At 37.7% G+C, this 14,754-nt stretch overlaps 2 protein-coding genes across 2 annotated transcripts; both read right to left on the minus strand.

Moving 5' to 3' along the window:
- Positions 1 to 496: 496 nt before the first annotated feature.
- LOC133035899 (uncharacterized) lies at positions 497 to 1,208 on the minus strand. The gene is made up of 2 exons (XM_061112341.1): positions 882 to 1,208; positions 497 to 793 (listed from the first exon to the last, which is right to left on the minus strand). Exons 1-2 carry the CDS (start codon positions 1,206 to 1,208, stop codon positions 497 to 499), a joined length of 624 nt encoding a protein of 207 aa, XP_060968324.1.
- A 42-nt stretch (positions 1,209 to 1,250) lies between these two features.
- LOC133035900 (uncharacterized) lies at positions 1,251 to 1,769 on the minus strand. Its single transcript, XM_061112342.1, has one exon. The coding sequence runs from the start codon at positions 1,767 to 1,769 to the stop codon at positions 1,251 to 1,253; it is 519 nt and encodes a 172-aa protein (XP_060968325.1).
- Positions 1,770 to 14,754: the final 12,985 nt, after the last annotated feature.

The following is a 14,754-nucleotide window of genomic DNA, read 5'->3' on the forward strand; positions in this document are numbered from 1 at the left end:
AAAATGTTTTGAAGTGTAAAAATGAAAAAAGCCCCAAAAATTAAATCTAATAAAGTCAACAAAATTGGTTAACATATTTAATATAAATTAAATTATTTCATGTGTTAAACTTTAATAGGTTTAACACAGTATGGAACATCAATTTTTAACAGGTGATCTTGATTCTTGTTGGTGAGACCCGTCAACACTAATAGCGAGCAATTTTTTTTTTTTTTGGCAAATAGTTTCCTTTCTCTCTTTTTTTTTGGAACATCTTTTTTTTTTTTTTACATGAAATTGCAACTTCATTAATTTAGCATTCTGAATACAAGATATTCAGAAGATCACGGGGGATAGAAGACCCCAGAATGCTATGACCAGTTAGAGATCGTGCATGCCTAGCAACATAGTGGGCAGCACGATTTGCTGATCGTCTAACAAAACGTAAATAAACATCAGAAAGAGAGGATAATAAAGTTCTACAATCAATAACAACTAAGCCAAACACAGAAGTCATTCACTGAGTAGAATGAATAGCCTGAACGGCGAGCATGCTGTCACTCTCGATCGTAACTCCCTTCCAATGGTTTGCCTTGATCCAACTAAGTGCTTCTTTGATACCCATTGCTTCAACCACTTCAGATGGAAAGTAACCGCCATGATACTCAGCCTGAATGTGAAGAGGGGAACCAAGCTGGTCACGGGCGGCCATCCCGTAACCATAAGAATTTTCCTGCTCAAATGAAGCTGCATCAACATTAATCTTGATGGTTTCCAACACCGGTTTGACCCAAAGCGCGCTCATTCCTATCACCTAAATTGTTGAGAAATATAGATGAGAGAGAAGTAATATCCTAAGCTTTTCTCCAATGATCAAGAGAAGTATTTGCTGATGCCATAACCTCATTCAGAGAGGAAGATTGTTTCTTCCACACTTTTTTATTCCGCGCATTCCACAGTGCCCAACAAACCATAGCAATTTTACACATATCTTCGGTCGCAGAAGAAGAAAATATGTGTTCAAGCCAAGAGGCAAAAGTGCCAGGGGGATACGGGCAATGAACCCCAAGAAAATGCCAGCAGGAAGTAGTCAGAGCACACTCAATCAAGGCATGAGAAGTGTTTTCGGGATGTGTTTCACACATGGGGCAAAGGACAGACACATCTACATGTTTAGTAACAAGATTGAGATAGGTTGGAAGGCAGTTAGTCAAGGCGCGCCACAACATGTTTTTGACTTTTGGTGGTATCTTCAGTTGCCATAACTCTTTTCAGAACCCGAAATTATTAGAAGCAGGTCTAGTGGACTTGCTCTGTTGAAGCAGGGCGTACGCACTTCTTACACTGAAACTCCCATTTGGTTCACCACTCCAGTACCAACAGTCATCATCAAAAGTGTGACTCAAAGGGAGACCAAGAATAAGAGAAGCGTCTCGGGGGTTGAACATATCCATGATTAAATCATAATCCCAACACAGAGAATCAATCGAGAAAAATGTCGATACATTCTGATTCAAGAGCCCAGGATTGTTGGTTGTAACAAATGGATTGTCCTTATCAGGAAGCCACGGAGCATCAAGAATTGTTGTGTGCATACCGGTACGGATAGTACGGCGGACTCCAAGTTTGAGAAGGTTTTGAGCACTCCAAATGCTTCGCCACACAAAGCTGGGGTTGGAGCCAAGGTCGGCACTGAGGAAATCCGAGTGGGGAAAGTATCTTGCTTTATAGACCCGACTAACAAGAGAGTTAGGATTACATAAGAAATGCCATCCTTGTTTGGCAAGCATAGCAAGATTGAAATCACTTAAATGACGAAATCACATTCCCCCGAGGTCTTTATGAGTAGCCATTCTCTCCCAGGATATCCATATAATCCCATTTCCTTTGCTTGAACTAGTTTTCCACCAAAATCGGGCCATAAGCTTTTCAATCTCATCACAAGTGCCAGTGGGAATAAGGAAAACACTCATGGCGTAAGTAGGAAGTGATTGGATAACCGTTTTGAGAAGAATCTCCTTACCAGCTCTAGAGAGATACTTATCATGCCAACTGTTCAAACGGTTTATGACTTTGTTATTTAAAAACCCCAAAATAACATTCTTGTTTCGGCCAATGATGTTAGGGAGTCCCAAGTAGTGACTGCCTTCGGAAGCTTCGACCATGCCCAGGATACTACAAATACTTTCACAGATAGAGGAGCTTGTATTCGGACTGAAGAAAATATTAGACTTAGAAGCATTGACTTTCTGACCCGAAGCATTCTCAAAAGAGTGTAGCAAGTGGAGGAGATTGGTGGCAGCATCATTGGTAGCTTGACAAAACAAGTAGCTATCGTCGACAAAGAGCATGTGGGTGATAGACGGGGCACGGTTAGCAACACGGATACCACGAAGACTTGTTCTTGATTCGGCTTGATGTAACAAGGAGGAGAATCCCTCAGCACAAATGATAAAGAGATAAGTAGAAAGAGGATCGCCTTGTCGGATTCCTCGGGAAGGAGCAATAGGTCCTATGATTCGGCCATTGTGCACAACAGAATAACGAACCGAAGACACATATTGCATGATCAAATTTACCCATCTGTCAGCAAACCCCATCTTAGACATGATAGCATGAAGATAGCCCCATTCAACTCGATCATAGGCTTTACTCATGTCTAATTTAACTGCCATAAAACCTTTTTTTTTCCTTTGGTCTTTCTTTTTAAGTAGTGCATGACTTCAAAGGCGACCATGACATTATTAGAGATAAGACGATTAGGAATGGAAGCACTTTGAGTGTCAGAGATTACCTTATCAATAATATGTCGCATCCTATTAGCAAGGACTTTTGCAGCTACTTTGTAAAGCACATTACACAGAGCAATAGGACGAAGGTCGGGCATAGAGGAGAAGTTCTTCTTTTTTGGAATCAAGACGAGGTTAGTTTCATTAATCCCAGCAGGAAAAGAACCAGTGATGAAAAAATCATTAACAAACTTGATAACATCCTTACCAATGATTGCCCAATGAGTTTGGTAAAAACTTGGACCCATGCCATCAGGTCCTGGCGCTTTGTCAGGATGCATTTGAAATAGAGCTTGTTTGACTTCCTCATCTTGGATAGGCTGAAGGAGATCATTATTTTGAGCAATGTCAACCGAGCAATTGACCCCATTGATAACCGAATGATACTGGGAAGCATTAGCAGTGTAGAGATAAGAGAAATAATCAGAAATGACAGTTTCAAGACCCGAATCCCAATCTTTTAGAACCCCACGGCTATCTTGCAAGACATTAAGTTGATTATTGCGTTTTTGAGTGCTTGCAGAAGCATGAAAATATTTCCTATTTTTATCTCCTCCATGTAACCAGTGTTGTTTTGACCGCTGCTTCAAATAAAGTTCTTGTTGGGCCAGGATTTCAAAATAATTAGTTTGCTCAGTAATGAAATTCTGCACATCAGTAGCATCAGTACTACTTTTCAAACGAGCCAAATTTTGCTTGCTTTTAGAAATACGAGTTTTGAAATTACCTGTAAGAGTTCGACCCTAAGAATCCAAAGCAATGCCACAAGCTTTGATTCTTTCAGAAAGAGAAAGATGTTGATTATTGTTCCAGCAATCTTCTACCAACTTGGAGCAAAGGGGCTCACGGCTCCAACAGTTTTCATACCGAAAATGGTATGTTTTTTTAGGCATCCATGGAGGTTTCGGTTCAAGGAAGATCAGAGTGTGATCAGATGAAGAGAAGTCTCCGTTGGTAAGAGTAGCTTGGGGAAAAGATTGAAGCCAAAGATGGGAAACAAGAGCTTTATCAAGCCGAATTTCCACACTTGAAGAAGTTCCTTTGCTGTGTTCCCAAGTAAAAGGGTATCCCCTAAGATCAAGATCAATTAAATCACAGCTTTGAAGGACATCTTGGAACCCGGCAATAAGAGAGGGGGGATAAGGGCGGTCACCTTTCTTCTCGGCTTGGCTTCCTATGTTGTTGAGATCACCAATTAAACACCAAGGAAGCTGAGAAAAAGTAGCAAGATCATGAATGAGCTTCCAACTATTGAACTGCAAGCTTCGTTTTGGTTCACCGTAGATGCCCGTAAGATGCCATGGAATCGTATTGTGCATTACGATTTCTGCATCAATGAAATTATGTGCATATTGGAGTAAACGGACCTCCTCTTGGGCTTTCCAAAGAAGGGCAATCCCTCCTTTATGACCTTGGGCTTCAACACAAAAACTGCCTTCAAAACAAAGTTGGATTCTTAATCTTTGAATAACATCTTTTTTACATAGAGTTTCACACAAAAAAATTAAATTGGGCTTCTTTTGAACAACAATATCTTTAAAGAATTGACAAGCCCGCGGGTTCCCAACCCCATGACAATTCCAACTAATACAACTCATAATGCTTGGTGGGCCTAGAATCCAGGACCCACCACATTCACATTTTTTGACCCACTTTCCATATTGACATCTACACGGCCCATAACCACTTCAGTATCAATTATCACAGACTCATTCCCATGCAATAAGGAGTCGTTGATAACAGCTTGATTTTTGTCAATTGCATATCTTTTCCTTTTTAATTCAGCATTGGTCAACTCCTCATCATCTTCCTGGCTATCATAAATGGCAATTTCTTTTTGTCTGGGCATTGATTTCGGACGATTGGCTAGTGGAATTCCCATAGAATCCGTGGCTGATCTAGTGGCAGGATTATCTCCACGATTTGTGGGATGTGGAGCCGATTGTGGGGAACTCGTGGATCTGCCAGGCCGGAGAAATGGAGATGCAGAAACTTGTTGGTGCCGTCGAGGCGTTGCCTTCATACCGATCCTGTAAGATTTGACGATGGAGCTTGCTGGTGCGTCGAACAATCGGGGGCAAAACCTTTCGGAGTGTCCCATAAGACCACAGATAAAGCAAAAGAGTGGAACATATTCATATTTGAAGACAGCGTAGAAACTTTCTCCGTCACGTTTTCAGAATTTCATTCTTCACTTTAATGGTTTATCAAGCGATAACGTAACCCACACCCTGAGATATTCGCGCCAAACTCTGACAAAATTGTTTGGGTCAGATTCAATGAACGTACCCATGTAATTACCAGCATCGCGTACCACCTTCATCGTAAAAAACCCAGATTGCAGCTCGTGAATTTGAACCCACAGATCGATTGTGTTTAAACTGAGAGTCTTGGGATTGTCACCATCTTTCAGCCGAGAAAAAACGATTTATTTTCGATCGTAAGTCCAAGGGCTGCCTGTTATAACCCATTGAATGTCCACTTCGTGGTAAAACTGAAATAAAAATCGATTTTGATCAAGTTGTTTGATGTACATACCTCTCCCGGGTTTCCACAGATCAGCCATAACATTTTGAAACACCCAAAAATCTGATATCTTTCCCATGAGCAACCGGCCAACGAGACACCACCTTGTATCAATGGCTTGTTCGTCGTCATCCTCCCCGGTATTGTCACCATAGAAAACTTCATCTTCCTCTTCTTCCACAATTTGGATATTCTGCCAACGATCCTCAATCTCCTTCATGTGACTGCTTGACACCATGGAACACCAACAATGAACCAGGAAGATGGTCGGGACGAAAACAGAGCAAAAACAAAACCAGGGAAACAGAGAAAGACAAAACGGAGTGAAAAGATCTAATTCAAATGATCAATCAAAAACAGCAAACAGACAAAGCAAACTTTTTGCATACATTCGAACCACTCAAAAGAGAGAGACTTTGGAACATCCTTTTAGTTTTTGTTAACGTTAGTTTTTTTAGAATATAGTTTTCTTTTTTAAAATGTTGTAAAATTCTCTATATATAAAAAAATAAATGCTATAAAATAATATAAAATAGAGTAAAAAGTAAGAGAAGAAAGAAAACAAAGAGAAAAAGAACTTGATAGAATAAATGAGAATTTCTCATTAGTTTATTCCAATATGGTAAACTTTTTTTTTATGAATCAGAAAACCCAAAATACTTATGAAACCCTAATCCTCTAAACGGGATTACTAATCAAAATAGCGCAGAATTTAAACTTTTATATTAAACAGAATGAAAATAAACTTATAATGTATTTAAACTTTTAAAATAGTTGGGATCCCAAAAATATTTACAAACGCTATTACAAGTCATTTATTTCTAGCCGACCTAAACGGAAAAATAGAATTCCAAAAGTTCATCACTGATATACCCTTAACCCGCTTGGTCTGATATGGCTTGAACATGTACATTCTTCATCTTGCTCCTCAAACTCATGGTTGATCAGCCACTGACTTACCCTTTCCTGCACAGTAGAGCACCCGTGAGCCAAGCCCAGCAAGACAGTATAAAACATATCAATAATATGCTCATCATACAATATAAACAACAATGCTATTCAAATTTGTCTGTGTGACACAGACCTGCATGTTACGCTCACATGCCTATTTATATCTACGTGGCGTAGACCTACGTGTTATGCTCACACGTCTATTTATGTCTACGTGGCGTAGACCCACGTGTTGCTCTCACACGTCTATTTACAATAAGGCCTTAGATCAGTTCATCTCGGTTCTTGTTATCGAGTCCAACCTGGTTATACCTTGAGCGCATAACCCTTAGTCTCAACATATATATTTATCATATAATTATTGGTGCCACTGCACTATTTGTCTATTTGCTATAGACCTGCGTGTTACGCTCACACGCCTATATATTTCTATGTAGCATAGACCTACGTGTTGCTCCCACATGTCTATATATGTCTATGTAGCATAGACCTACGTGTTACGCTCACACGTCTATTTACAATAAGGTCTTAGTAAGGTTTATCTCGATTATAATTACCGAGTTTAACCTGGTTATGCCTTTCTCGCATAACCCTATTCATATATATTTACGTAATCCATACATTACGTTCTTTCAGTGGTTTATCCTAGTAATATACTAGGTCTAACCAAGTTATGTCTTATGCACATAACTCTTGAAATATATGTATGTATTCAATAGATATCAAAATATATAGAATCTTAGGGTAATAACCCTAAATTACATACCAAATAGTCTCTCATATAACATATCATTGCATGCTCAAAATAACACTTATAGAGATTAATAACCCTAATTCATGCTTTCACTTGATTAGCAATATTATTGTACATCATGACTTTCTTACCTTCACATAAATTCTAGGGTAATAACCCTAGACCACATTACTATCAAACTCAAGGTACTAATTTACCGAGTCTAACTTAATTATGCCTTGTGCGCATAATTCTTTATTACAATATATTTAGCATGGCATAGCATTTACACATTAATAATTACTAGGGTAATCACCCTAGGCCATTAAACCGCTCACTTTAGGGTAATAACCCTAATCTCGGTTTTCAATTATCACCAATATAATATTCAATATAAGCACCACCGTGCATATCTCTACGTGCAACTACTGTCTTACCTATTGTCCCGCAAAGGCAGAGATTCCGAATCCACGGGTGCTCCTGACCAGGTGCCGGTAATCCTAGTCACACAATTCGGGATTTTCACAAATAGGGTTAACCCCTGATTTCACATTCATAAAATAAATTCATGGCATTTCAAATACAGATAATCACATAGAGCTCGAAAAGAGCTTTTCAATAATAAATTCATCCCCAAACATTCCCAAACTTTCCAGAGCATCACTATATGTCATAATAAACATATTACACAACTTAAACACAACAATTGCACTAAAAATCAAAAAGTGCCATTAAAGCACCAAGCTTGAGTTCCATGAACTCAATCTTGCTTTTCACAACCAAATTCATAATTAATCCACTTACAGCAGCTAGCAAATAATATAGGATTAAAAACATATATCTCATGCATCCAAAATCCCACAATAAAACACAAATCATGACTTTAACTCATAAAATCCAAGCTCTTCAACTAAAGCTTCAAAACCATGCATCCCAACTATTTTTCCAGCAACAATCATCATCAAATACTTTGAATTCAAAATAAAGAAGAAACCCTAGAACTCCATCTAGAGCTCAAACAACCAACACACAAAGAATTCAAGCAAAACTCACTTAAATTAACAAAAGAACATCATCTCATGCAACATGTAATTATCATCTTCATTACCATCATATTCATGCATTTTCAACACTAAAATTCAGCAAGCAAAATGAGAATCAAAGTTATGAAGACTACCTCAACTTCCAATTCCAAGCTTAGCACAATTAATCACTAAGCATCAAGCTCCAAAACAAGCCAAAAATCAAGCTTTCTTCTCAAAAATCAAGTTTGAAGAAGAAGAGGGTTAGAGAGGATGAGAGGGTTCGGTTGAGAGGGGGAAGCCATCAGAAATTAACATTTCACTTCCTCAAAAATCACATTTTCCAAACATAGTAATTAGGGGTCAAATGACCAAAATGCCCTTAGGGCTTAAATATCCACATACACCCTCACAAGGGTAAAATAGTCATTCAATACTCAATTAATTTCCAAATAAAATTCAGATTATCATTCATCAAATACAATTCCAAATAATCAATCCAATTTACATTTCGGGCCCGAACCCGGTTCGGCTCGAAATTCCCGGTTGTGACTATACGGCGCTAACCTATCAGAATACACTTGAAAAGAAAACACAGGCATACTATATAATAATATAGTCCTATTAAGCACATAATTAAATTAATTTCATCATTTTACCCTTCTCGGGTCATAATTACCAAAATGCCCCTGGCTCACCAACGGGGTCTTTAATATATTAAAATTCATATAAAATCACATATATTGAACTATATAATAATATAATTCCTCAATTACACATAATTATCTAGTTAGGGTTTCGCTAATCCATTTCTTAATTCCGGGTATTACAATTACCCCCTCCTTATAGAAATTTCGTCCCGAAATTTACCTGGACAACTCCGGATATTTCTGCTGCATATTCGTCTCGAGTTCCCAGGTTGCCTCTTCTACTTAACTGTTCCTCCACAGTACTTTCACCAGTGCCACTGTCTTGCTTCTCAAGACTTTTTCTCTTCTATCAAGTATCTGCACTGGTTGTTCCTTGTATGACAAGTCTGGCTAAAGTTCCAATGCTTCATAACTCAGAACATGGGACGAGTCTACAACCTAATAGCACCTCAAAAGAGGCCTGAGAAAATCTATACATCATTTTTTTTGTATTAGTTATAGATAATTACAATTAATTAAACCGCTCAATGTCAACTTGGGTTGTTATTTTTCGGCAAAACACAAGAGATTCTTGTTTTAATTATTGTCTAGGATGCCCTACAAGAATCGGTTCTATCCCTGCATTATTTCACACTTATTCATTTCTTATTTTCCAAATCAGATAATACCAAACCAGCAATGACAGCCGAAAATATATTTCTCCTGAACAAGCTTTTCTTTGATCTTTCAATCCATCTCAAGATGGTTTGAAGTTTTACTGCTTGTAAACTCCAGTTCAGCCATGTTTTGATTATTTACAAACACTTCTTAGAGAAAGGGCAAGCAAAAAATAGATGTAAAGTTGTCTCTTCATGAGCATTGCAAAGAAGACAACTCGATTCATCTATAATTCTAAACTTGAAAAGTCTCTCTCTTGTCTTGAGTCTTTTAAGAGTAGCTGTCCATAACATAAAGCTATGTTTAGGGATATTCAATTTGCACCAAACTACTCTGCTCCAAAAGACTCTTTCTCGATTTTCAGTAATCATCTTGTAACCAATAGAGATAGAGTACTCAGTGTTTGAAAACTAACCTGGATCCGTGAGAAGCTTGATCTTTTCATTACAATCCATAATTTTCCTTCAACACCAGCTACTAAGATTGGGAGGCCGGTATTCCCACCAATTAGCATCTTTGACGTACACATTGTGTATCCATTTAATTAACCCATAGATTGTCTTTTTTTATTGCTAAAGACCAGACATGTTTAAATATTGCAGCATGTTCCATATTGTGATATGTTCCATCATTTTACATAGAGTTTCACACAAAAAAATTAAATTGGGCTTCTTTTGAACAACAATATCTTTAAAGAATTGACAAGCCCGCGGGTTCCCAACCCCATGACAATTCCAACTAATACAACTCATAATGCTTGGTGGGCCTAGAATCCAGGACCCACCACATTCACATTTTTTGACCCACTTTCCATATTGACATCTACACGGCCCATAACCACTTCAGTATCAATTATCACAGACTCATTCCCATGCAATAAGGAGTCGTTGATAACAGCTTGATTTTTGTCAATTGCATATCTTTTCCTTTTTAATTCAGCATTGGTCAACTCCTCATCATCTTCCTGGCTATCATAAATGGCAATTTCTTTTTGTCTGGGCATTGATTTCGGACGATTGGCTAGTGGAATTCCCATAGAATCCGTGGCTGATCTAGTGGCAGGATTATCTCCACGATTTGTGGGATGTGGAGCCGATTGTGGGGAACTCGTGGATCTGCCAGGCCGGAGAAATGGAGATGCAGAAACTTGTTGGTGCCGTCGAGGCGTTGCCTTCATACCGATCCTGTAAGATTTGACGATGGAGCTTGCTGGTGCGTCGAACAATCGGGGGCAAAACCTTTCGGAGTGTCCCATAAGACCACAGATAAAGCAAAAGAGTGGAACATATTCATATTTGAAGACAGCGTAGAAACTTTCTCCGTCACGTTTTCAGAATTTCATTCTTCACTTTAATGGTTTATCAAGCGATAACGTAACCCACACCCTGAGATATTCGCGCCAAACTCCGACAAAATTGTATGGGTCAGATTCAATGAACGTTCCCATGTAATTACCAGCATCGCGAACCACCTTCATCGTAAAAAACCCAGATTGCAGCTCGTGGATTTCAACCCACAGATCAATGGAGTTTAAACTGAGGGTCCTGGGATTATCATCGTCTTTCAGTCGAGAAAAAATGATTTGTTTTCAATCATATGTCCAAGGGCTACCTGTTATAACCCGCTGAATGTCCACTTCGTGATAGAACTGAAATAAAAATCGGTTTTGATCAAGTTGTTTGATGTACATACCTCTCCCGGGCTTCCACAGATCAGCCATAACATTTTGAAACACCCAAAAATCTGATATCTTTCCCATGAGCAACCGGCCAACGAGACACCACCTTGTATCAATGGCTTGTTCGTCGTCATCCTCCCCGGTATTGTCACCATAGAAAACTTCATCTTCCTCTTCTTCCACAATTTGGATATTCTGCCAACGATCCTCAATCTCCTTCATGTGACTGCTTGACACCATGGAACACCAACAATGAACCAGGAAGATGGTCGGGACGAAAACAGAGCAAAAACAAAACCAGGGAAACAGAGAAAGACAAAACGGAGTGAAAAGATCTAATTCAAATGATCAATCAAAAACAGCAAACAGACAAAGCAAACTTTTTGCATACATTCGAACCACTCAAAAGAGAGAGACTTTGGAACATCCTTTTAGTTTTTGTTAACGTTAGTTTTTTTAGAATATAGTTTTCTTTTTTAAAATGTTGTAAAATTCTCTATATATAAAAAAATAAATGCTATAAAATAATATAAAATAGAGTAAAAAGTAAGAGAAGAAAGAAAACAAAGAGAAAAAGAACTTGATAGAATAAATGAGAATTTCTCATTAGTTTATTCCAATATGGTAAACTTTTTTTTTATGAATCAGAAAACCCAAAATACTTATGAAACCCTAATCCTCTAAACGGGATTACTAATCAAAATAGCGCAGAATTTAAACTTTTATATTAAACAGAATGAAAATAAACTTATAATGTATTTAAACTTTTAAAATAGTTGGGATCCCAAAAATATTTACAAACGCTATTACAAGTCATTTATTTCTAGCCGACCTAAACGGAAAAATAGAATTCCAAAATTTCATCACTGATATACCCTTAACCCGCTTGGTCTGATATGGCTTGAACATGTACATTCTTCATCTTGCTCCTCAAACTCATGGTTGATCAGCCACTGACTTACCCTTTCCTGCACAGTAGAGCACCCGTGAGCCAAGCCCAGCAAGACAGTATAAAACATATCAATAATATGCTCATCATACAATATAAACAACAATGCTATTCAAATTTGTCTGTGTGACACAGACCTGCATGTTACGCTCACATGCCTATTTATATCTACGTGGCGTAGACCTACGTGTTATGCTCACACGTCTATTTATGTCTACGTGGCGTAGACCCACGTGTTGCTCTCACACGTCTATTTACAATAAGGCCTTAGATCAGTTCATCTCGGTTCTTGTTATCGAGTCCAACCTGGTTATACCTTGAGCGCATAACCCTTAGTCTCAACATATATATTTATCATATAATTATTGGTGCCACTGCACTATTTGTCTATTTGCTATAGACCTGCGTGTTACGCTCACACGCCTATATATTTCTATGTAGCATAGACCTACGTGTTGCTCCCACATGTCTATATATGTCTATGTAGCATAGACCTACGTGTTACGCTCACACGTCTATTTACAATAAGGTCTTAGTAAGGTTTATCTCGATTATAATTACCGAGTTTAACCTGGTTATGCCTTTCTCGCATAACCCTATTCATATATATTTACGTAATCCATACATTACGTTCTTTCAGTGGTTTATCCTAGTAATATACTAGGTCTAACCAAGTTATGTCTTATGCACATAACTCTTGAAATATATGTATGTATTCAATAGATATCAAAATATATAGAATCTTAGGGTAATAACCCTAAATTACATACCAAATAGTCTCTCATATAACATATCATTGCATGCTCAAAATAACACTTATAGAGATTAATAACCCTAATTCATGCTTTCACTTGATTAGCAATATTATTGTACATCATGACTTTCTTACCTTCACATAAATTCTAGGGTAATAACCCTAGACCACATTACTATCAAACTCAAGGTACTAATTTACCGAGTCTAACTTAATTATGCCTTGTGCGCATAATTCTTTATTACAATATATTTAGCATGGCATAGCATTTACACATTAATAATTACTAGGGTAATCACCCTAGGCCATTAAACCGCTCACTTTAGGGTAATAACCCTAATCTCGGTTTTCAATTATCACCAATATAATATTCAATATAAGCACCACCGTGCATATCTCTACGTGCAACTACTGTCTTACCTATTGTCCCGCAAAGGCAGAGATTCGAATCCACGGGTGCTCCTGACCAGGTGCCGGTAATCCTAGTCACACAATTCGGGATTTTCACAAATAGGGTTAACCCCTGATTTCACATTCATAAAATAAATTCATGGCATTTCAAATACAGATAATCACATAGAGCTCGAAAAGAGCTTTTCAATAATAAATTCATCCCCAAACATTCCCAAACTTTCCAGAGCATCACTATATGTCATAATAAACATATTACACAACTTAAACACAACAATTGCACTAAAAATCAAAAAGTGCCATTAAAGCACCAAGCTTGAGTTCCATGAACTCAATCTTGCTTTTCACAACCTAATTCATAATTAATCCACTTACAGCAGCTAGCAAATAATATAGGATTAAAAACATATATCTCATGCATCCAAAATCCCACAATAAAACACAAATCATGACTTTAACTCATAAAATCCAAGCTCTTCAACTAAAGCTTCAAAACCATGCATCCCAACTATTTTTCCAGCAACAATCATCATCAAATACTTTGAATTCAAAATAAAGAAGAAACCCTAGAACTCCATCTAGAGCTCAAACAACCAACACACAAAGAATTCAAGCAAAACTCACTTAAATTAACAAAAGAACATCATCTCATGCAACATGTAATTATCATCTTCATTACCATCATATTCATGCATTTTCAACACTAAAATTCAGCAAGCAAAATGAGAATCAAAGTTATGAAGACTACCTCAACTTCCAATTCCAAGCTTAGCACAATTAATCACTAAGCATCAAGCTCCAAAACAAGCCAAAAATCAAGCTTTCTTCTCAAAAATCAAGTTTGAAGAAGAAGAGGGTTAGAGAGGATGAGAGGGTTCGGTTGAGAGGGGGAAGCCATCAGAAATTAACATTTCACTTCCTCAAAAATCACATTTTCCAAACATAGTAATTAGGGGTCAAATGACCAAAATGCCCTTAGGGCTTAAATATCCACATACACCCTCACAAGGGTAAAATAGTCATTCAATACTCAATTAATTTCCAAATAAAATTCAGATTATCATTCATCAAATACAATTCCAAATAATCAATCCAATTTACATTTCGGGCCCGAACCCGGTTCGGCTCGAAATTCCCGGTTGTGACTATACGGCGCTAACCTATCAGAATACACTTGAAAAGAAAACACAGGCATACTATATAATAATATAGTCCTATTAAGCACATAATTAAATTAATTTCATCATTTTACCCTTCTCGGGTCATAATTACCAAAATGCCCCTGGCTCACCAACGGGGTCTTTAATATATTAAAATTCATATAAAATCACATATATTGAACTATATAATAATATAATTCCTCAATTACACATAATTATCTAGTTAGGGTTTCGCTAATCCATTTCTTAATTCCGGGTATTACAATTACCCCCTCCTTATAGAAATTTCGTCCCGAAATTTACCTGGACAACTCCGGATATTTCTGCTGCATATTCGTCTCGAGTTCCCAGGTTGCCTCTTCTACTTAACTGTTCCTCCACAGTACTTTCACCAGTGCCACTGTCTTGCTTCTCAAGACTTTTTCTCTTCTATCAAGTATCTGCACTGGTTGTTCCTTGTATGACAAGTCTGGCTAAAGTTCCAATGCTTCATAA

This window comes from Cannabis sativa, chromosome 3, assembly GCF_029168945.1.
Source record: "Cannabis sativa cultivar Pink pepper isolate KNU-18-1 chromosome 3, ASM2916894v1, whole genome shotgun sequence".
NCBI classification, from domain to species: domain Eukaryota; kingdom Viridiplantae; phylum Streptophyta; class Magnoliopsida; order Rosales; family Cannabaceae; genus Cannabis; species Cannabis sativa.